Source organism: Nothobranchius furzeri, chromosome 9 (assembly GCF_043380555.1).
Source record: "Nothobranchius furzeri strain GRZ-AD chromosome 9, NfurGRZ-RIMD1, whole genome shotgun sequence".
Taxonomy (NCBI): domain Eukaryota; kingdom Metazoa; phylum Chordata; class Actinopteri; order Cyprinodontiformes; family Nothobranchiidae; genus Nothobranchius; species Nothobranchius furzeri.
Genome location: NC_091749.1, coordinates 35,474,164 through 35,497,329, shown reverse-complemented (window position 1 = coordinate 35,497,329; position 23,166 = coordinate 35,474,164). Strand labels below are relative to the sequence as shown.

At 40.3% G+C, this 23,166-nt stretch overlaps 2 protein-coding genes across 5 annotated transcripts in view; one reads left to right on the top strand and one right to left on the bottom strand.

Annotated features, from left to right (window-relative positions):
* ca7 (carbonic anhydrase VII) overlaps positions 1 to 9,487 on the bottom strand; it is a 13,691-nt gene extending 4,204 nt beyond the window's left edge. The window contains exons 1-7 of one of the 4 annotated variants that reach the window (XM_054731846.2): positions 9,356 to 9,487; positions 5,206 to 5,403; positions 2,267 to 2,385; positions 2,072 to 2,167; positions 1,530 to 1,592; positions 1,201 to 1,356; positions 1 to 1,012 (exon numbers count right to left, since the gene is read on the bottom strand). The exon at positions 1 to 1,012 is cut by the window's left edge and continues 47 nt beyond it. In XM_054731846.2, coding sequence (XP_054587821.1) covers positions 869 to 1,012; positions 1,201 to 1,356; positions 1,530 to 1,592; positions 2,072 to 2,167; positions 2,267 to 2,385; positions 5,206 to 5,403; positions 9,356 to 9,392 — 813 coding nt within the window. In that variant the 5' untranslated portion in view covers positions 9,393 to 9,487 and the 3' untranslated portion in view covers positions 1 to 868. The remainder of the gene's footprint in view (positions 1,013 to 1,200; positions 1,357 to 1,529; positions 1,593 to 2,071; positions 2,168 to 2,266; positions 2,386 to 5,205; positions 5,404 to 9,355) is intronic. The other 3 variants (XM_015952722.3, XM_070554809.1, XM_070554810.1) reach the window with 3 other exon arrangements.
* Positions 9,488 to 10,078: 591 nt separating this feature from the next.
* nae1 (nedd8 activating enzyme E1 subunit 1) lies at positions 10,079 to 14,823 on the top strand. Its single transcript, XM_070554489.1, has 21 exons — positions 10,079 to 10,200; positions 10,534 to 10,637; positions 10,719 to 10,779; positions 10,862 to 10,892; positions 11,000 to 11,071; positions 11,223 to 11,302; positions 11,393 to 11,502; positions 11,646 to 11,755; positions 11,846 to 11,908; positions 11,981 to 12,044; positions 12,136 to 12,227; positions 12,295 to 12,354; positions 12,444 to 12,577; positions 12,694 to 12,769; positions 13,410 to 13,449; positions 13,532 to 13,618; positions 13,694 to 13,786; positions 13,948 to 14,062; positions 14,141 to 14,190; positions 14,263 to 14,410; positions 14,494 to 14,823. Exons 1-20 carry the CDS (start codon positions 10,151 to 10,153, stop codon positions 14,370 to 14,372), a joined length of 1,602 nt encoding a protein of 533 aa, XP_070410590.1. The 5' UTR covers positions 10,079 to 10,150; the 3' UTR covers positions 14,373 to 14,410; positions 14,494 to 14,823.
* The last annotated feature ends 8,343 nt before the right edge of the window (positions 14,824 to 23,166 follow it).

Here is a 23,166-nt window from a genome sequence, read left to right as displayed (position 1 = left end):
TTACAAAGACATTCATCCCACCCAAAAGGTCTGGGCCACAGCTCTGGGGTCACTTTTCAAGAATATGTTTTGCGTTTAACCTGCAATATCACAGGATCAGTTAAATCTCAGTTGGTTCTAATAAAAAACCAGCATGGCACAAAGGTGTCCCAAAGTGCAACATCAAGGCCTCCATCCGGCACTCTGGTCCAAAACTGCACAACCAAAACAATATATACACTCAGTCGTCATCATGCGGATGCAACAAGTTAGACTGAATGGGCAATAAGTTATTTTGGTCTCATTCTAACTGCAACCATTTAAAAAGTCCTGCTAGAAATTTAACTGGGCATAGTTTTGTTATTAAAGAGAACCAGAAACACACAGTAAACAGGTCAACAGTTTAAATGGAAGCAGCTCTAATCTGACTGAAGGAGATCAGGGACTTTAAGGACACAGAATCACCTGCTGGAGGATTTATTAACAGGAGGTAAATGTTCAGTGAGACAGCTGTCACTCTGTGGAGCACACTGAGACTACAAAAAGCAACAGCTAGCTGTGTTCCACTTCACATGTCACTTATTTTTATGATTAGAGTTGAAGCACAAAAGTTTTTTTTAACTTACATTTCAGAACATCACAATCAAGATCAAATTAATACATTGGTTTCATCATTTGACTACTCGTTTTGTTGCATCACTTCACAAAAGTTCCTTCTCTGAACGCCTACATTATTGTTTATGTCTGAACATTTAGAGGATGGGAATCCTCATTATCCTGTCGTTTGTGTTTATTTATCTTCTTTAAAAACATAAATCCTCAGGAGAAACCATGATACATGACGATTTTGTTTATCTATGATTTTGTTTATCTAGCTGCTCTGATGTGACTAATTAGAGGACAGCACTGTCCTGCCCTCGAGAGGCTGAGGTGGCCTGAAGTTGTTCTCCATGCGCATCCTCTCATCTTCCTCCTCTGCATTGAACTGCAGCATTCTGAACATCGCCAGCTGTTTCAGGAGAGAGACAAGGTTCTGTAGAGGCACATTTTCTTACTGCAATAAACACGTCAAAGGTTCTTGAATCTTGAATTTCCAGTCATTCAAGAAAAATAAAACGATCAGCGTTTTCTTTTTTAAATGCACGATTTGATATGAGAACAAAAAATGTCTAATTAGCAGTTGGACATGTTATATTTTATGATCAAGCCTTTGAAGCTCACCTGTCTTTCTGAAACGGTGATCGGTTCCTTCAGAAGGATCCAGGTAACGCTCTCATACAAGGGAGGAGTGGTCAAGGATCCCAGGTAGGTCCAGTAGTGAAGGCTGCTGGGTAGGAGGCATCTGGGGTTAAAGTCCTTAAAGTCTGTGACACTGCCCTGAAATGAAAAAGAACAACAGATTTAATTATGAACAATCATTGCAGACAGTTTGTTAAATATGTGTCCAGTTCAATAAAAAGGGTTCTATGGAGGACCCACTTGTAAACAAGATGGTTCTTCTCAAGTGGTTAATCCTCCTAAAACAGAAGTAAACAACTGAATAAACACACCTTGTACTTTACCATGTACAGAGCGTCTGTTATCACGTGAAGCCACCGATGGTCATCGCCTGTCTGAGGACAGATTTGTGTCATTTGATTTGTTGAGATCAAATTACTCAGTTTAATACCTTAGGCCTTTTGAGACGTTACCATATTTCTTCATAGCCACAGTTGTACCTGTTGAATCCCTAACACATTGTATTGATGATGGAATCTGCTGGTTTTGGGTTGTCTCCAGTAAAAACTACTTAATAAAGTTGGGTTCAGGATTTTGTGCCTAACTGGAGCAAACCCAGAATAAGCCTTTGTCCTAATATGTGCAGGGCACAATGAGGACATCACCTAATCTGCTGCTCTTCTCACTTTGTTGCACCCATTTCCTGGATCAATGTAAATCTGGTTTGATCTGACCCTTCAAAATAAAAGCTTTTGTTTGCCACATCTATCAGTGACCTTTACGGCACACAAATGTAATTAAAGTACTATGAATTGTAGAAATTTAGCATTGCACAAACATTGATGACAAAAATGGTAAAAATTAGAATTCTTACCTCTAAAAAAATGCCAAGAACAGCCAGACCATCAGAAGACTTAGACGCCTCTCTAAATGACCTGTACTTGATGGCATTCCAGTGAACTAAATGAAGCTAAAACAGAACAGAATGGAAACTTCATGCTGATAAAATGTGATGTTTGTGTCAAAAGTTATCAGACACCAAAAATAAAACTTGTGTATTCATTCTGACCTCGGATGTGTAGCCTACTCCTCCAACTGTGTGCTCAGAACCATCGTGTCCCTTCCCACCCCAGTGGAAATGAAACTGTTTCAGTCTGTACGGGTTGTCAAGAGGCCCTCCTCGAATCACTGTAATCAAAAAAAACAAAAATGACTGGGAAGTCTCACACATGCATCACACTTCCTCTCTCTGTGGGTGTTAGGTAAACTGCTTTCCAGCACAAAGTAAGCCACATCACCCCAAACAGCTTGGCATCCCTCCTCTCAGAAACCACAGGATGAGTCAATGTGGTGAAACCCAGCAGATCTGATTTAATTTCTTATTAAAAGCCAAGACGCGAGCAGACACACCATCTGGCTAACCAGTGATCACCTCTATCAGAGCTGTGATTTGAGAGAGGTGCTACTGGCTGTAGGGACATCCCCGACTTCACCGAGAGACTGGATCAAAACTGGTTATCATGCTCAGTGTGTTAGGTTCACAAAGGTCATCAGTTAATGCCTCTCTAGTGCTGCATCATGTAAGATTGTATTACTTGCTCATGTGTGCAGGTCATGAAACTGCATCCTATTGTAATTGAGCCAATAATCCATCAACTAAGGCTACGTTTGTTCGAACTATTGCAGAAATAAAAGCACATGATTGGTGGGATCTCTTTAAGGCGTTTGGGACAACGCCCGTCAGCTTAAAGGCTCATGTACATTCATTCACCCTGATGTTTATTGTCTTGCTTCAGTCAAATTTTTCATTCTGTAACTGGTTTCCAGATATTTTTCTCCTTTTCAGTTTCAGAAACAATAAACCGGGTTCCTTTACAATAACAAGAGTTCCCCAAAAGGTGTGTGCCCAGATCATAAGTCATCCATTTAGTAATTACATTTTAGTAACACAACCGGATGTTATGTAATAACAAAACCTTCCCTTTAGCTATTCTTTATCTTTCCTTGTGGGAAGCCTTGTGGGAAGTTTTGCCTCCGTTTCCCAACATTTTAAAGGCAATAGGCAAATATTTTAAAAGATGATCCACATTAGAGATAGAAAAAGGGGGAATGAGTCCTGAAAACTACTGATATACTGATACTTAAGTGCTCTTAAGTGGTAAACAAAATGCTGGAAATCAATAGTTAGTCTAAAGGATTTCAAAAGCTGAATGAGCTACTAAAAAGGTTTGAGTTATATTCATTGTTTATTATTCCATATGCTTTCCTCAACTTGACTTAAAAAGAACAGTTATGTTTTGCTTTTCTTACAGATGTTATCTTTCTAAAGTGTTTTTTTTTAACCAGAGGCTATTTAACACCCAGTGTTCTAAAAATAGGCTGGTTATTATGTTCTGATTTTAGACACTGCCATGTAATAACATAACCAATTATGCAGTTGCCGGTTCTGTTTTGATCTACTAGTATGTTTTCAGCTACGGAAGCCAGATCATTGACATTTTACCCACATAATATATTATCACTATTATTTAACTCAAAATTGTCCTTGGAGTAAACATCCTGTTACACATGGCTGACAGATTAACTGGTCTGGATAATTTTTGTATCCATCCACATATGCATTTATATATAATTGTCGTTGTATTTCAGTTTTCGAGCCATCTGAGATATTGGGGGGGGGGGGGGGGGGTGATGGATTATTTTTTTTTCTTTTTCTATTTTTCTAAAATATCTATTTTCTTGTTTCTTGAAGATGTTTCACCAATCTAACCAGGTCTGATCAAAGCCCTTGTGGGGATGAACACACTAAGAGAGTTGCTTAAGAAAAATGAATGACTGACCCACGTGTCCCTCCCAGGAGCCGTTCAGGTTATTGTTCAATACATGTTTCAAATACTGAATGGCAGTGAAACTGACTGAGAAAAACGATTAAACATGAGGCCTTTTCCTTTGTTTATTTCAATTTGACACTGATCTTCATCCAGATCTCTTTCAGACCATCTGTTTCTTATTTTAATGCAAAGATGTTTTATTTTTTTGGAAGACCATCCCCATTCTTTGAGATGTAGGTGGACAGCTGTTTTTCCCCCTCCACAGATGCATGGTACTCGTTACTTCACAGCAGGGCCAGCTCCTCAGGTCAAGCCTCAGCTGTCCAACATTTCACTGGTGTGAAAGAGGTCTGAAGGAAAGGAACCATTCACATCATATGGAGGAAAACACACACACGCAGAGAGAGAGAGAGAGAGAGAGAGAGAGAGAGAGAGAGAGAGAGAGAGAGAGAGATTTCATATTTCACGCATCAATACTTACAATACGGCCATGGCCTTTCTCATAGTTTCACTGCCATTCGAAATTTGAAACGTGTGCTGCAACACGTGAACCAAACAACTCTCACGAAAGATGATGTGTCTGATTCTTTCGTCTTGACTCAGTCCATGCAATTATCTCAAACCTGGACCCCACCCCAAGGAAAAAAAAGTACAGATAAGAGGTGAAACTTGATCATAAAGCGAGGAGAAAAGTCCAGTTGGAGGTTAGAAAACTTTTTTAAATCCAACTCTAAAAACCATGCATTTCCGTGTTATTGTCCTTGCTGATGCCAGGGTAGCAAACATGAATCAGTCATAAGACAAATATAACAAAAACAACTGAGATCATCTTCAGGTTATTATATATTTTGTTCAGCAGACAGATTCTCATAGAGTTAAGTGTTAGCTGCACCTTCCTGCAGCATAATAAGAGGTTGATTTGCACCCATTTATTATGGTCAGCTGGATACATGATTTGATCTCTTAAAAATCTTTAATTTTCCTTTAGCTGGTTTGTTTTGCATGAGCAAATAAACTGTAACCTGTCATCAAAAATCATAATGTAACATAACATAGCAAAAAAGTGACATGAGTGTGAGCTTTGAAAGATTAGACTAGAAAACCAGAATTATTTGAGGTGATGTATTTGTTGACAGACATGATTGGAAGTTATTCACAATTCAAGACAGCTCCTTACCTGAGCGGTCATCACAGTCAACAAACTCCACTACTACAGAGTGTCCATTATTAGAGATGTTAACGGAGGTGCACCTGTCGTAATCTGGGACAATCGGACCAAGGCTGAAGTCACGCACGGTTTCATCAGGGATGATGTCGACGGGAGACTGGCGCTTGCCCAGGGCAATAGGGTAATTTTTATGCCATACTGAAGGTCCTAAAAATTATAATGGAAAATGTAAAAAGACGTGTAATGGTCAGAGATGTGACCAAGTCACTGCTTTGCAAGTCACAAGTAAGTACCAAGTCTTTCCAGTCAAGTCCCGAGTCAAGTCAAGTCCCAAGTCAAAGACAACCAAGTCCAAGTCGAGTCCAAATTCAATGATGTGGAAGTCCAAGTCAAGTCCTAATCCTTAACTTTGAATTTTCAAGTCATAATCAAGTCATCTGTCATACATCCATTTAATGACAATGATGATAAATAAACTCCAGAAATAATGCTTCTTAAAGCTTCATTTATTTGCTCAAATAAGCAGAAAGTGCAACCTAAACTGAATATAAACAAAGTGCTGCTGCATTTAGCAGTACAAGATCAAACTGAGAATGAAGAGTGATTTATGATTTTTGTCCATGTCGTGCCACTTTTCTGCTAAAATATCATATATGCTCAAGTCATCAAGTCAGCAGATGCAAGTCGATTCAAGTCACAAGTCATTGGCGTTCATTCCAAGTCAAGTCGTAAGTATTTATAGATTTTATCAAGTCAAGTCAGAAGTCATTAAAATAATGACTCAAGTCTGACTCGAGTCCAAGTCATGTGACTCGAGTCCACACCTCTGGTACTGGTATCAGAGTTCAAATGTTACAGAAAGCATTTTCATCTTAAAGATCATTAGTGGATGGGGATTTAATATGTTTCTCCATGAATTAATCCAAGGTATATTAAAAACAAAATAATTACTTCAAAAACACTAAAAACAAAACACTAGGTCAATTGCATTTCTTGTGGAAATGCTGTTTGAATGCTGATTGCTAACACGATAGCTGAAGCTACTAAGAGCTGAAGTGAAGCTGAAACTACCCTAAACTGTCAAAATGTTGTTGTTGTTGTTGTTGTTTTAGATTTGGGAGCAAAAATCACTTGTTACACAAGTAGGTGATGAAAACAATCCTGAACAGATGAGAACATAAATCTCAGAAAAACTGGACATTCAAACAGCTGACATTTGAGCAGAAACTGGTTAAAAATGGAAGTTTCACAGCTGGATCTGTCTATCTGAAGACCTGACATTTTGTGGCTTTAATTCTTGTAGGAGGTATGATATAATCTCAGCTGTACGTCAGAGGTGTGATCAGAGGTTCAGAGGAACATTTATTAACAAGTGGAGGACATGATGAGACCCATTGTGGAATTAAAGTTTAACTACCGTAAATCCTCTAATATTAGCCTGTATTTAATTAACTGCCGGGTATCATATTTTGGCCGGTGTCTGAGTCGGCGGAGGTGAATAATGGCCGGTTTTTTATTGTGGCCGGGTGGAATGTGGTAACAAGCAAGTACGGGGGGTGGTTGTGTCATCCGTCTCACTTTTGATTTGCCAGTGATAGACCACGAGGGTAACTTTAACCGTGCGGAGACGAAAAGGAGGCGAAAACTTGATATCAAGTTCAAAGAGAACGTGCTGATTATGCTGCAGAACACTCTGGGGAGCAGTAGCAGGGGTTGTATGAACTAGTCACTAGTCGACTTCACTGCTCTATAGTGACTTTTTATGCCTGTCATCGACTAGTCGCTGTCACGTGATAATGACCGGCAAGATGCAGTCCTCAGAAAAGACAGCAGCCTGCTGTCAGCAGGTGACAAGCTCCTGCGCGTCGGGAGGCAACGAGCTGTGCCAGAGCGTCGGTACTGACACCCGCCGTAAAACAGACATTTAACCAAATTGTGACATTTACCCTCTTGCAATTTAACATTCCCCTCACCCCCATCCTAACCTTAACCAGCTTGCACATGCAAAACTCTGATTGTTGACGCGCTCCAGACATCTGCGTCCTGAGCACGGCCACAGTAACATTATCAAATTAGGTGTTGCCACCTCAAAAACTAATTTAACACGCGATCGTTCATGTCGGCTCATTTCCTTTTATGTTTTCTGTCTTATTTGTGCCTGATGCTTTTCGCTGCTGTGGATCAGGGCGCATCACCTGTTTTGTCCTCGGTGACGCACCTAACTGATGTGGCCGTCGAGCACTCCGCTGTTTTTGCGGTCAGTGGATCTTTTAGAACTGCAGTTCAAAGGTAACTCATAAGGTGAATATATATGAACCCAGGTAGCAGTTTTTCTTTAGGATTAAGAGGAGATGCAGGAAGATAATAAACAGACAGGACAGAAAATTAGTCAAATAAAAACAAGTTAGTTTTTGTACCTGGTGGTTGCAACAAACAGACACCATTGAAGGTAATCAGAAGTGAGGAACAGAAAATGAAATAATTATTTTAATGTTTAGAGCAGCAGGAACTCTGAGCGGCTGCAGGCGCATCAGTGAGTTTGCGGCCGCTGTGCAGGGGGAGGGGGGAGATGGCTGAAGCAGAAACTACTGTTGTTAAAAGAAATGTGTTTAACTTTGAAAATGTGGGCGCAATTTTAATAGTCAAAAACTCCAGCGAACCATTAGTTCATTTTGCTCAAATAGAAATAGAGGCCTGCCTCTAATTCTGGTCCTCCTTCCAATAAAGGCCTGGAGCTTGATTAGCTTGAGTCAAATACAGGCCCGGGCCTGTATTAGAGGATTTACGGTATTTAGAAAAGCAGGAATTTTTTGCAAAAATTGTTTAGCAGCAATTTTCAGTTGAACTGCAAAGACAAACAGGATTTGTGAAATATTTAAATCTTTCCATGTAAATAAAGTTCCATTTGTACATATTGGAGGACCTTTTTGGAAACATGCAGCTGTCTTTCACCTTGCTTATTAATGTGTGTGGACATTATTTGTGCAGCCTAGAGTTGCAACAACCAACGTACTGTTGAAAACAGATCACGTGGGATTACCATGCCTTTTCTAGCCTATCTATTGGGATTTTATATTTTAAATTATTTGGTTTAATTATATTTATATTTTAATTATCATGCCATACCATGTGTCTGATTTTGTGTTTTTTTAGTTGGGTAAGCTGCCTTCCTCAGTAGAAATGAATGCATTGGGGACGAATGGAGACCCATCTGAGATGGCAACCAGCCACTACAGCAGCTCCAATAGGCAGCGCCAGTCCATGGGGCATCTGCATATATGTCTGTGGCTATACAAGCACACTCACCTTTTGTCACGAAGTTGGCAGGAAAAACAAACTACACTGAGGTGAGCTGTGCTAACCCATGATGTACCAAGCCATTTTTGGCTTGGTAGTGCATGGTGTTGTTGGGGGGAAAAATGCTTTAGAGTGGAGAGATGTAACAAATCAGGAAACTCAAGCATGAAAAATGCTCCTACATCCAGAATCTTTTGAGTAGGTTAATTAATTAGGAATCAAAACACAGAGCTATCATTACCCAGTGTGTCTCTACAGTTCTCCAAGGACTCTGTCTGAAATTGTATAAAGTAGGGTCAAAGCTCCTATATGTTCCATTATACTTGTGGTGAAATTTCCTGAAAGGTCCCAAAATGTATCTAAAAGTTAAACTGTGATTTTAGAAAAATGGTTAAAGGTATCAAGATGCTGATACAGTAATAGCAGAATGTTTTGTGACAACTTCAAACTTAAATTGAGTTTCTAGGTGGAAGTATGCCAAAGTAGCTAAATATCAAATAGAGTGATACATATTTTAAAAGAGGTGAAGGATTTTGCATGTATTATAAAAGCTGAAAAATTCCATAAAATACTCTATATCTCATAAAGTGTACAAAGTAAGGAAAACTCAGGAATGCTAAGTATTCAAACAATTATAATTTGCCCTTGGGTACAAATATTCAGCTTTCACAAGTTCAGGTAAAACTCAAACAGATAGCCAGATTAACCTTACAGCAGTTGCCCTTTAAATCTCTGTGCTAATCTGACACTCACATAAGTCTTAAATGGCCAAGAGCAAACATGCAGGGATTCCTCCCACGTGGAGAAAATAATAAATAAAGACTAAATATTGCATAAAGAGTCTGAAGAAAGTTAAACTCACCATCCTCTTTTCCATAGCCCCAGTTGCATCCTGTCATGTTTTATTTTGTGGTAAAAACGGATCAAACGATGCGTCCTGTTAAGAGCACCTTAGGCACCTGCCGGGCACAAGATCAGCTGGTGCCGCGATCGAATAAAGTTTGTTAAGGGGGGCGGAATTATCCTCAGAGGACACGCCCCTTTACATTCTCACGCAAGTTTTTCTGCTTTAATTAGAAAATGATCATAATTAAATGAAGAAACACCCCACACGAAAATAAATTTGGTCTTCTGCTAAAAAAATTTAATCAAAGGTTTATGTGTTAGTATAACTTTGTTTTTTGGGGTGAGTGAATTACTGATAAATAAATGTGTGTGTTAGTTGATGTACTCATTTTAGCATGTTACATTTTATTTGAACCCCCCTTCTGCATTGTTAAAAAATATTTCTCTTTAAAGTAGCTTATTTCGTTCAAAGTTTTTGCGCAGTTTTTTAAGGGTCATTCCAAGACGCACTCGGGCTACTTTTTTACTTGACTTCATGCCGCTTTGGGTTGTTTGTTTTCTGCAAAGGATTCTTTTAAACTTTAAAATCCCAAAAATAATAAGAAAATACATTTTTGTTATGTTAGAAGTAGTAGTAGTAGTAGTAGAGTTATGTTTTTTAATTAAACATAATTTTATCACATGGCATTGCATCCCTTTAATATTTTTATCGAAAGTGCGCATAGGGATCTTCGCGCGCCCACATTCGTGTCGAATCTGTCTTTGCGGAAGTTAAAAATACGTCAACAACGTCACTCATTGAAAAGCTACCATGGCAGCCACCAAAGACTCCAAAGAACAAAAATACGACAGGCAGCTCAGGTAGGTTGTATTAACATCACAGGCTTCTCTAATAAATGACATGCTTTCAGCCAAACAGAGGGGATATTTATTATGAATGGGTACAGCCGAGTGCTAGCTAGAGTGCTAACGATACTTAGCTTTAGCTTTCTTTGTGATGTTTCGGGTAAACATCGTTTGCTTTTAGGTGATAGATTTTATTACTTTGAGTTAATGTTTAGATTTGACTTTCCACAAAAGATGTTTGCCTAATAGCTGCTATTTAGTCGCATCCTTCTGACGGTGATTTACCAAAATATCAGGGAATCTCGATGCTGTTTCAGATGCAGTCTGTGTTATTGTTTGTCTCCTCAGACTGTGGGGGGACCATGGACAAGAAGCTCTGGAAAATGCACATGTATGTCTCATCAACGCCACAGCAACTGGAACAGAGATCCTGAAGAACCTGGTCCTGCCAGGTAATCAGATGATGGATCAAAAAAAAGTTCTGGTGTTGATGGAAACATCTGTCTGATTTGGAAAACTGCTCTGTTTGACAGGGATCGGAGCGTTTACTATTGTTGATGGACACATAGTGTCTGGGGAAGATGCAGGAAACAAGTAAGAATTCATTTTATCATCTAATCCATGGCTAAAATAAGCTATTCCACATGTAGCTGACTGCTCAATCTTGTGTTTACAGCTTTTTCCTTAGCAGTGATAGCATTGGAAAGGTAACCAACCCTGAATCTGTTTATGCTGATTCAAAATGTGGTTATGTGGAATAATCAAGAGTGAGATTGTTGTTATTTGAGTTCTTATTTTAGTTTTGTTGTTGCAGAATAGAGCCCAGGCTGCCACTGAACTACTGCAAGAGCTAAACAGTGACGTGTCTGGAAACTTTGTAGAGGAGGTTTGTGCTGTTAGATTCCTACTGAAGTTTATTTCTATGTGTGCATATACTACAGGGTTGATGATGCAAGATTGCTGTGTTAATATTACAATATGTTTATTGTTATCAGCACTCTGATCATGAAAAGTATTGTATTTCCTGTCTCCTTCAGAGTCCAGACAAACTTCTGGACAATGATCCAGAATTTTTCCACAGATTCACAATAGTCATTGGTGTCCAGTTGCCAGAAAGGTGCAAGAAATCACTTCATTCAGCTGAAATATTTCAGTTTACTTTAAAGTCCACAAAAAAAGCATTTGACTTTTCTCTACCATTGAACAGCACCTGTTTGAGACTCGGCATGGTACTATGGAGTGCATCTGTACCGTTTCTAATCTGCAAAGCATATGGCCTCATAGGCTACATGAGACTGATGGTGCAGGAGCACACAGGTGTGTTATTCAAACTAGCAATGTATACTCATGTTACTCATAACGCAATATTGTTTTGCCTTTATTAACACACGTCTGTCCATGTGATCAGTATTATAGTTTAGGGTGTTTTTGCATATTTTCATTTTATTGCTACTCTTTAGTGATTGAATCTCACCCGGACAATGCCTTGGAGGATCTAAGATTAGATCGGCCTTTTGATGAATTTAAGAGCCACATAAAGTCCTACAACCTTTCCATCATGGACAAAAAGGTCTGCTGCACTTCAAGTTGCAATTTCAAGGATTTTTAGTGTTGCATCTGCAGAAAACTAATGATTTTCTTTGATTAATGTGTCCTGTAGGACCACAGTCACACACCATGGGTTATCATTGTTGCTAAATACCTAGAGAGATGGCTCAGTGAGGTAAGGGGGAACACTTCTGCTCAGTTATTCATTTATGAGTGTTATATCAGCTCATTACGTGAATTCTTGCAGCACGATGGCCAGCCACCCAAAAATTACAAGGAAAAGGAGGCCTTCAGGCAGATAATTCGGGAAGGTATCTCTGATCAGCTGCAATGTAATTGCATATAAATACAAAGAGTTTAAAATGTAGTTTGTCAGGGATTAAAACTTTCTGTTTTGGGTAGGAATCCTGAAGAATGAGAATGGAGGCCTAGAGGATGAGGAAAACTTTGAGGAAGCCATCAAGAATGTCAACACTGCTTTAAATCCAACCAAGGTGTCGGATTTTAAACGAGTCACAGTTTCAGGAGAAGTCTTGTCTTAACTTAACTTTGTTTCTGCAGGTTCCCACTTCGGTCGAAGACCTCTTCAATAGCGAACAGTGTAACAATATCACAGCGCAGGTGTTTTGTTTTTTTCACAGTCACTTTAAAGTTTGTAAACTACTAATGAGGTTTTAATCCGTTGCTTCTTCCTGTCTGGATTGGTTCAGTCTTCATCTTTCTGGGTGATGCTGCGAGCTGTGAAGGAGTTTGTGTACAACGAAGGCAGCGGAAGCCTTCCCGTTCGTGGATCCATTCCAGACATGATCGCAGATTCTCAAAAGTTCATCAACCTTCAGAACGTGTGAGTGAGGAGTTTCATTAATTATCTCGTTTCTGGGAAACCGGCATCAGTGATGAATCTGATTCTGCCTCTTCGTGTTGGGATAGCCTGTTTTATTTGTGTGTTTTATTTTTCAGTTACAGAGAAAAGGCCATGCAGGATGCAGCAGCTGTTTCTAAACACGTAGAATCTCTACTTCAGTCCGTTGGAAAGGTAGGAAGTGTAGATCCGTGCATCTCGGTGTGCCCTGATTTCTGGAATAATACATATAAAAGTGATTGTACATGCATTTGTGTGAAGTGCTTGTGTAGATCCAAGCGTTTCATTCAAAGAGAAAAATCATCTCCTCAATAAACAGATTTTATCACAGTTCATTTCAGGGATGCTCAATATATCGGCAATGATATCGGTATCGGCCGATGTTAGTCATTTTATAACATATCGGTATCGGTGCGATAAATAAAACTGGGCCGAGATCAACAGCCGATATTTTTTCTATATTGTTTCCATCTGTTTCAGAGGGTGAGGGGGATGATGTGTATTTGTTTAGTCATGTGACAGTGATTGTAATCATCTCACAAGTGTAAATGTGTTGTTTGCATACATAATAATGTAAATTCTGCTTTAATAACTTTCATTCTATACAAAATCTGCTAATTTTATAAGCGTCAATGTCAGTTTATCGGTATCGGCAATAATCGGTTATCGGCCCCAACAGTCATATTAATATCGGATATTGATATCAACCCAAAAGTGTCATATCGGTGCATCACCAGTTCATTTAAAAGGTTTTACTGTCCTGTTTAAAACCCCTGCTTCATAATGTTTGTCCTTTTTTTTTTATCTTTTCCAGCCACCAGAAAGCATCTCTGAGAAGGACATTAAGCTGTTCTGTAAGCACCCTCTCTTCTGCTTTGGTTTAGTTTTTACGTAGTAGCTTCATTTCTAACTCAAAGCGTTTGTGTTGCCATGTAGGTAAGAACTCATCCTTCCTGCGGGTTGTGCGCTGCAGGTCTTTGGCTGAAGAATATAGTGTGGATTCAATAAACAAAGATGAAATAAGTGGGTTAGATTGTTGTTGTTTTAGGTTTTTTTCTTACTTGATATAATGTTCACCTGTGGATTATGTCTCCTCAGCCTCTCGCATGGACAGTCCCGACAGCGAGATGGTCTTCTACCTCATGCTCCGGGCTGTAGATCGCTTCTATCAGCTGCACTCTCGCTATCCAGGTTTTAGAAAAAGTCTCAGAATTTCTGGTGCTTTTTGAACATTTAGCTCAGATTTTCCCCACATGAAGAAGCTCTTCGATGGTTGGACTGCTAAACTGTCGCATGGATAGGAACGCTCCAGTTTTGAACTCATCTAATCTGCCACCGTTTTCTGATAACAGGAGTGTACAACTACCAGGTGGAGGAGGATATCAGCAAGCTAAAGCTGTGTGTGAACAGTCTACTGCAGGAATACAGCCTCAATGTTAACATCAAAGATGACTACATCCATGAGTTGTATGTCCTGATCAGATATTGTTTAGTTCTTCAGAGCGAATGTCAGAATCTGTAAACAACTCATTTTTATCCCTGCAGCTGTCGGTACGGAGCAGCAGAACCACACACCGTTTCTGCATTTTTAGGAGGTAACTTCGGTCTTTTAGGTTAACGCACAGCTTCAGAGATGTCTCCTAATACCTGTTAATATGTTTCTGTAGGCTCAGCTGCTCAAGAGGCCATTAAGATCATCAGCCACCAGTTTGTGCCCTTCAACAACACCTTCATTTATAACGCCATGTCACAGACCTCGGCTACGTTTCAGCTGTGATTCCAGTCCCAAAGTCTAGAAAAGGAACAGTGAATGAGGTGAAGGCACATCTTGTGGAGGAGAAGATCAAGCAGCAGTTGGAGATTTTCATTAAAAGTTTTATTTCTGTTCTTTTCTGCAGGATTCATTAAACAAACCTGGAAGGAAAACTTGCTAAAGAAATAAAAAATAATAATAACCTTGTTTAGTATTTTCACCTTTAATGAAATAGTCCAACTTTGTACCTGTCTGCTCCAGCTGTCTGTTATTGTGCTGCATTTCAGCGATTCATGTAAACAAATGATCTGTTTACCTGTTGTTGTAAAGGACTTACAATTTACAAGTGTGTTCGTTTGGGGGTGCTGACTTCAGCTCACGCCTCAGATAGGGCCACTCTTTAGGCCAAGATGGATTTACAGGGTTGTGGAATTATTAAATGTGTGTGTGTGTTTTTAATAAACATGAGCTTTTCGTTCAGATAAGTTCATTTAGAAGCAACACGATTTTAATGCACACTAGAGGTCGCTCTTCTACCGTTTAGTCATATTACTGTAGATTTTTAGCTTATTTTCCAGTTCCAATCAGACAGAAACCGGTTTGGACTGCTGCTTTTGATGCAGGCAAGCTAAAGAGAGTATTAGTAACCTTCAATGTTATTTCTGTGCAGCAGATGGGAAGTTTTAACTCTGGGAAATTAAATTTCATTGCTATTCAAGTTATTATTCTCTCTGAGATTGAACCAAATGTGAATGTGGCCCCAGATCCCCTAGTCTGCCTCAGGTTTTCTAAAACACTTCTAGCCTTGCCCCATCTGCCTGAGAGGGATCAAGCTGGGTGCCAACGTGTGCTTTGGCAGGTTCTTAAATCAAGATTTTTGTCTAAAGATTATCATGTCTCCGGGATTATCATGTAGCTCTGCCAACTCAAACAGGAACTTCTTGTAAAGCTGGTGACTAACTTTATATAATCAAACATTTCATCCAAAATGTCTCATAATCTAAGTTTTTTTTTTAAAGGTTTAATGTTAAATCTCCAGACAGGATGTAGGTATAATTTATGCTGTTAGTCTTTGTGTTGTTCCAACAAATAAAAATCCTGAAACATTAGACTTTCACATAATTGTCCTGTGTGTTTTCACATGTTCACTGTGTTGTGTTTACTTTAAACAGTCATGAGGAGCTTGTGTGTGTAACCCGGCCAGCCAGCCCCCCCCCCCCCCCCCCCCCCCCCCCCCCCCCCCACGGATGGCCACTGATAAGAGATAACAGAAATAAACTGCTCAAGACCTTTTCTAACAGGTCTGCTGCTCTTTAGGTTGCATTTAGGTGCTCACGTGGTAAACGGAGTCAAATACAGGAAATGGAAACTTTTTCTCAAACCAGAAAGAAATTAAACAGTTTTACAGGCTGAAATACCAAACTGCATTGTAATGCGATGAAGTACTGTTGGTGGAAAAACTGGGCAAAGTAAAAAAAGAACAAATTTTCAACACCTTGCAGTAACACCAAAACAAAAGCTGCATATTTGTTTATTTTGATATTAGTCATAAAAGATTAACAAGTAAAGTGCCTGTCAGTGCAGCAGAATCAATCTCATTCATTCCTGGGGAAGGTGTCGTCCTTTTAGCTTTAAATCCTTCACTGTAGCATTCAGCTGTCCGCCTACAGGTGAAGCTCAAAACATTTGAATATACTGCAAAAGTTCATTAATGTCAGTAATTCTACTTAAAAGATGAAACTAATGTATGAGACAGACTCAGTCCACGTGTAGCCAAATATCTCAAGCCTTTACTTGTTTTGAATGTGATGATTATGGCTTACAGCTTGTGAAGAATCTCACATTCACAATTTCAGACAATTAGAATATTGTGAATAGGTTCAATACTCTAGACTCAAAGTGTCACGCTAATCAGTTCAGTTCAGTTTCTTTACATAGTGCCAAATATTGATGAGTCATCGCAAGGCCCTTCACATAGTGAACATTTGAATTGAGTTCAGTTCTTTATTCCGATTAGTTAAACATTTCCTACATAAGGAAACCCAGCCGATTGCATCAAGTCACTGACTTGTTTTGTCAGTCTTCACAGCAATCCTCATACTAAGCAAGCACGTAACAACAGTGGAGAGGAAAACTCCCTTTAAACAAGAAGAAACCTCCACAGAACCTGGTTCAGTATGAGCAGCCACCTGTCACGACTCATTGTGGGGTTGAGAAGACAAAAGAGGCACACACGCTGACATAGATGGACTTTGGCACCATTTTCTAATTTTTTGAGTTTCACCTGTATATCCCAAAGACAAGGGACACATTTGAGCATGATAATGTTCATATTTTGGAATATAGGAATAAGGAGAAGAAAAAAGGAAGCCATCTTCATCAAACAAGAAAAATCCACATTACACAGAGATAGAGGCCTCCGGTTTCACCTTTCCAGCTCTGAATGTAATCCCCAGAAAGTTTCAGTGTAATTTGCACCTTCTTGCATCTGACCAAAACACCTCACAGTCAGGTCCTGATGAGATCAACGACTCCTCAGAGATAAAAGAGGAAGTTGTTTCAAATGTGGTTTCAGCTCATTACTCAACGATGGCTCACTAGAATGTTTAAACTTGATTTGTTTTGCATATTTATTTAGAACTGACAACGATCCTCAGATGAGAAGTGAAACATCTTCAAGGAACCAAACAAGTTCAGTAGTTTTCAGTCAAACCTACCAAAACTCCACTGTGGTCATTAGCTTTTTCATGCTTTGTGGTGTCCTTGAACCCTTCACAGGGTTCCACATTTCTACTTCTGTAATGACATGTGGCATGTGCGGGCTCTGATTGGTCAGCAGAAATGTTTCGAAGCGGGTTAATTTTACCTGTTGGTGGTCACAATGATTTGGACAACCACTATAAAGCCACAGAAGCTGCTGGTTCAGCTTATGAATCCACAGCTGCAGTAGTGGGAGCACAGCTACGCTATGAGGAAATTAACCAGTTTTAATTGTAAAGAAACTAGAAAGGCTTTCACCCACAGTCGGCTTTATCTCTCGGTCACAGCAGAGGACCAACAACTGATACGTCTGTGTGTTCACGGGCGGTTGGAAGGAGAGGGGGGTCGTTAATGCTAAAATAAATCATAAATCAGTCGCAAAGCCTGCAAAAGGGGCCACGATCCAACGATGATTTCTGCTGGAAGCTTCCAGCAATAAAAGGAGAGAAATCTGCAGAGGCAAGTGGATGAGTCAGCTTGGGCAAATTGAGGAAACGGCACACTAAAAGTGGCAGATTGATGGTAATATCTTTGCCAAGGACGATGGCTGCGTGTCTCTTTGTTGCACCGAGTCACTGACTCAAATATGGCTTTTAATACTGTCTGAAAAGACAAGCAGAGGTTGGGAGGGACATTGTCTCAGTTTGAGACATTTAACTGGCAGAGATCCGTCTAGTCTGAGGCTTTGGCCCAATTTTAACCAGGCTGGATTAAACCCGTGCAGAGTAGCTGATATGTATGAAACCTCCCAGGGTCTGCCTCATCCTTACTACCAACACATGGTGCTGCAACTGCAGACCAAAGTGCAACGCCTGGAATTCTTGAAGTTAGATGAACAAATCAGAATTGAATTGATTTCTAAAACATCGTCCATGTAAGGTGGGAGATTTTTGATAAAAGACTGTAAGTTGGTGTATGACATAGACGCACAGGCCAGCTGTGATGGAGATACATGAATGTGACTTCCTGCAGAACTGAATGAACAGTGAAGGAAAATTATTCCTACCAATGAAAATGCCAATTAACGCAGAGCAGGCTGAAAGCTGTGTCCAAGTAGCTTTTACGGATGAGCTATACCACCCTACTGCTTACAGTGGAGCTTTCAGTCAGCAATCAGAAAGGTTGAAAACGGTGTAATTGAGTCCAGATTTTTTGGTTTAATGTGTCTAAATTTACTAATTGGTGATACATGTTTTATAAACACAGAAAGTGTCTCTGTGACCAGGGGCATGTCCACGGAGTGGCCTGGGGTAGCACATGCCACCCTTGGAATCTGATTGGCCACCCCAGGTGCCACCACACTAATTTACCTTTAAATAGGCTTTTCATTGTCCACAAAAGGCTTGGGGGTAAAACAAAAAAGCATAACCATTGGTGCCACCCATGCACAAAGTTGTGCCTCATCTGGGCCACCCCATTTTAAAAGATCTGGACACGCCACTGTCTGTGACTGACTCTAAAGATAAAAACATGACCAGCTGTGCTGTCAGGGCAAGTAAACATCTGAGTCAATGTCACGCCGCTAAAAACACCTCACCTTTGATGAGACTTTCTGAAAAGCTCAGGCATGTGGCCGTGTGTTAGAGGCTTTATACCCGTTTCCTCTGTATGGCTCAGCTCAGATGCACAAACAAGCCCCAGACGACATTCTCCAGGTGCCGTTCTTATCTCTATCACAGTGCTCCAGCATTCTCCTCATCTCTGAGACAGAAACAAGGAGCCGGGAATTCCTATCTGAACTAAGTTTTCCTATGTGTGTTTTGTGACATGCACATAGATGTGTCCTGCTACATGCACAGATGGATATGTCGCTCTCTTCAACAGACCAAACATCTAAGGCAAAAACACAACCATGACTAGAGCTCTCCTTTTCCAGGCGGGGTTTGCAGATTTGGCGTGATGGATGTTGTTTTAGTTAAACACGCCCATTTAGGTTTTGATTTCAGCTGCTTCTAAAGAAAACTGTCGGTGTTCAGAGGTGTGAGTGTGAAAAGGAGAAAGAGGGTGTGAGAGGGACACGTGCTCCACAGGAGAGTGTTTATGAAGAGAAGATGGTCGGGGTAAATTCCTCAGATAAGTGACACAGCCGCTTGCTATCTTGGCTGAATAAGGTTAACCTCAAAGGCACGTGTGCTCTAAAAGCTAATCCAATAATCAGTGGTTTGTCCATAGGGGGTGCTGGGGTGCCACCCTCTCCTGAAGGGAGAGAAGATATCAGAAAGGTCAATAAAACCACAAATATATGTTTATTTATTTACTATAAATGTGTCATATATGCTTACCTGAATGTTTCTATAAGCAATCTGAATTCCTGCTGCTGGGAAAGGTGCCCTAGAATTGCAGCTAAGCAGCCAATCACATTTGGTTGCTAGGAAGAAGTGGATAATTTTGGGCCAATCAGCATGTGACTTGAAAGCCTCAGAAAACAATTAGCTAGCATGCTAGAAGGTTCTGGATCTCATTTTCACTCTCTGTCACTTCCTCATTCACACACACTCACTGTTGGTTTAATATAGAGCAGAAATAATAACTGTTGTTGTAAATTGTGTTTATTTGTTCTCATTTTATGGAATTATATTGTTTAAAGCAGCAATTTAAATGTGTTTCGATCATGTTACTGCCACCTATTGGCCAAGATGAGTATTGATCAGAGTCAGTCAGGTCTCCATTCCTGCATTTGTGCAAGAGACTGGAACTGCACCTAAAGGTAGAAACACATGGAGGTGTGTGTGTGTGTGTGCGTGCGTGCGTGTGTGTGTGTGTGTGTGTGCGCGCGTGTGTGTGTGTGTGTGTGGTTGCAAGTGTGCACGTTTCAGCAGAGACTTAAAGCTGTGCTTTGTCATAAAGTAGTCCAAGTCAAATATGGCGCCTGTAATTCCTTTATGTTACTAATTATTTTTACTTGCAGTCAGTGTGAAATTTAAGTCACTAAGCAGTATTGGGATAACTTGTGAGTGATTTAATGACTTTTTTAAACTCACAATGCTAGTTGGATCCATTCACTTACTGTGATTTATGCTAAGCTAAAGCAAACGGAGAACAGCCTGGTCAGGAGAATGACTGGGCTGATTAAAAATATTTTTTTCCCTCTTATCTAACTCTGGGAAATATGTCAACAGACACATTTTCATTTTTGTGTGAACACACAGCATTATTGATTTCAGTTGATTTAAAGGCTCAGCAGGTTTTGTAAATATTTGCATATCATTACAATTATAATTAAATATCTCTAAATATGAAAAATGAATTTCTGCAAAACTGCTTATAATAAATGGTAGTATCATTTCTACAGTTTGTTTATAATACTTATTATGGACTAAGAAGAGAAATATTACACAAATATCACACACATACACAAAAGTAGGTCCTGAAAAAAACATTTACAGCAAGTCAAGTCAATAAATTCCTGTTCAGAGTCTCTCACGATCCTACAGACTCACACACAGGCACACTGGCAGTGGGTAAATCATTTGCATGGGGCCCTATATATGGTTCAGTTCAGATCCCAGCATTGTTCAGATTCCTGCCTCAAATTATACTGGCAGGCACACAGCGTTGTGTAAAAGTCTTCAGACATCTCTGATTTCTTCATAGTTTTGCCTCCAAACAGCCAGACTTTCTTAAATCCTTTAAAGCTGCTCAATCAATTTTTTAGGCTTCCTGAAGTTTTTCTTTGAACTTTGGCTGCTTTTTAATTGATTTTCAGTCCAGTTAATGACTATTTTCAAATGGATGTTGTTTGTTTGTGAAGCTGCGCAACACTGACCTGTGAATCGTCCAAACATTTAAAAAAGTTTCCAACTGACAACTTAGCAAAATTTGGGACTTTGTCACTAGTCACAGAAATTGATTTGTTTCGGGGTTTTTTGGTAAGTTCTGTGAAAAGCCCCAAAGTTAAGACAAACTGACGCATAAGACATTATTTTTGTATCAAAACATTTAATCCTGAAGCTGAAAACTATTCGCTGATGAGCTGAAAGCTCATCACCCAGGTCTTTACATGTGTTTGATGGATTTGTTCAAGGTGTGGAACACTTTAAAAACTATATTTTAATGATTATTTTTTAATATAATTGGTCACGCTGAATTTTTCACACAGGCTGAACCTGAGAATAGTCTCCACAAATCAATCAATCAAAGATACTTTATTAATCCCAGAGGGAAATTAGAGTTTCAGTACACACAATTCAGAGATCAGACATACATGGGCAAGACACATGACAAGAATTGGTGACTGTGGTCATTCACAACCCTGAGTCACGCTACCTTAATGTAGATAAGAGGGTTACATGAGGATTGGTTCAGGTGGAGGGAAAAAAAGGCACTTCAGACTAGGGGTTGTATGAACTAGTCGACTAGTCGACTTCACTGCTCTGTAGTGACTTTTTATGCCTGCCATCGACTAGTCACTGTCACGTGATAATGACAAGATGCAGTCCTCGGAAAAGACAGCAGGTGACGAGCCCCTGCGCGTCTGGATCGAGGCGGAGGCGACGCGCTGTGCCAGAGCGTCGGTACTGACACCCGCCGTGAAACGGACATTTAACCAAATTGTGACCTTTTCCCTCTTGCAATTTAACCTTCCCCTCACCCCCATCCTAATCTTAACCAGCTTGCGCATGCAAAGCTCTGATCGTTGACACGCTCCAGACATCTGCGTCCTGAGCACCACCACAGTAACATCATCAAATCAGGTGTCACCACTCGAAAACAAATGTAACGTGATCGTTCATGTCGGCTCATTTCCTTTTAGGTTTTCTGTCTTTTATTTTTGCCTGATGCACCCCGCTGCTGTGGAGCGAGGCGCATCATCTGTTTTGTCCTCCGGTGACGCACTGCTGCGAGCAGCTCGCACTCCGCTGTTTTTGCGGTCGGTGGATCTTTTAGAACTGCAGTTCAAAGGTAACTCATGAGGTGAATATATATGAAGCCAGGTAGCAGTTTTTCTTTAGGATTGAGAGGAGATGCAGGAAGATAATAAACAGACAGGACAGAAAAATAGTCAAATAAAAACAAATTCGTGTTTGTACCTAGTGGTTGCAACAAACAGACACCATTGAAGGTAATCAGAAGTGAGGAACAGAAAATGAAATAATTATTTTAATGTTTAGAGCAGCAGGAACTCCGAGAGGCTGCAGGTGCATCAGTGATGCGGCCGCTGCGCAGGGGGTGGGGGGAGAGGGCAGAAGCAGAAACTACCGTGGTTAAAAGAAATGTGTTTAACTTTGAAAATGTGGGCGCAATTTTAATTGTCAAAAACTCCAGCGAACCAACCGACCCCCCCCCCCCCCCCCCCCCCAGGTGTATGACGACATCAATGACTAGTCGAAGTCGACTCGATTTTTATTACTTGACTGTCGACTTAAAAAAATTTAAGTCATGCAGCCCCTACTTCAGAGTTACCCTCCACTGGGAGGGCAGCTTTGCTCTGCAAAAAAAACCCACCTCAGACAGATGTGCAACAGACTTCAGACAACACAACACAAGTGTCCACTAGGTGGGGTGGTGGGTTGGGACTATACCCACTTCAGTTCCTGCAGCCACGATAAGCAGCGCATGTCACCTCAGTGTGGATAGGGGAAGGAGCATTGAGGGTTGGAGGGTTGCAGTGACACTGGAACGTTTCAGCGGCCTTCCCGCAGTCCCGCCCAGGCTGGGGAAGGAGACAGAGTTGAGTTGCCATAGCGACGGCACATTCCTACGCTATCTCCTACATTTGCTTCTAATAGAAAATGGTGAAATGCTAGGATTTGAAAATCCTGACTGATCTGTCAAACTGTCGCTTGGACCATGGACATGGTCTTGAATTTAGAAGTGGGGGGCCAGAACCAGCATGAAGACCGGCGGGGTCTTTAAACTGAAAACTCACCTGTTCAAGCTGGCTTTTGCGTGACCTTCGTCACCACCCTCTCCTTATTCTGTTCTTATTGCGCCTTTCCCAGGATCCATTGAGTTCTCTCTTTCTTATTCATTTTCCCTCTCCCTTTCCTTGCAATTTTTTCTTTTCTCCTTTTAAACATATTTTCAATGCTTTTTAAAATCTTTTTATACTTTAATT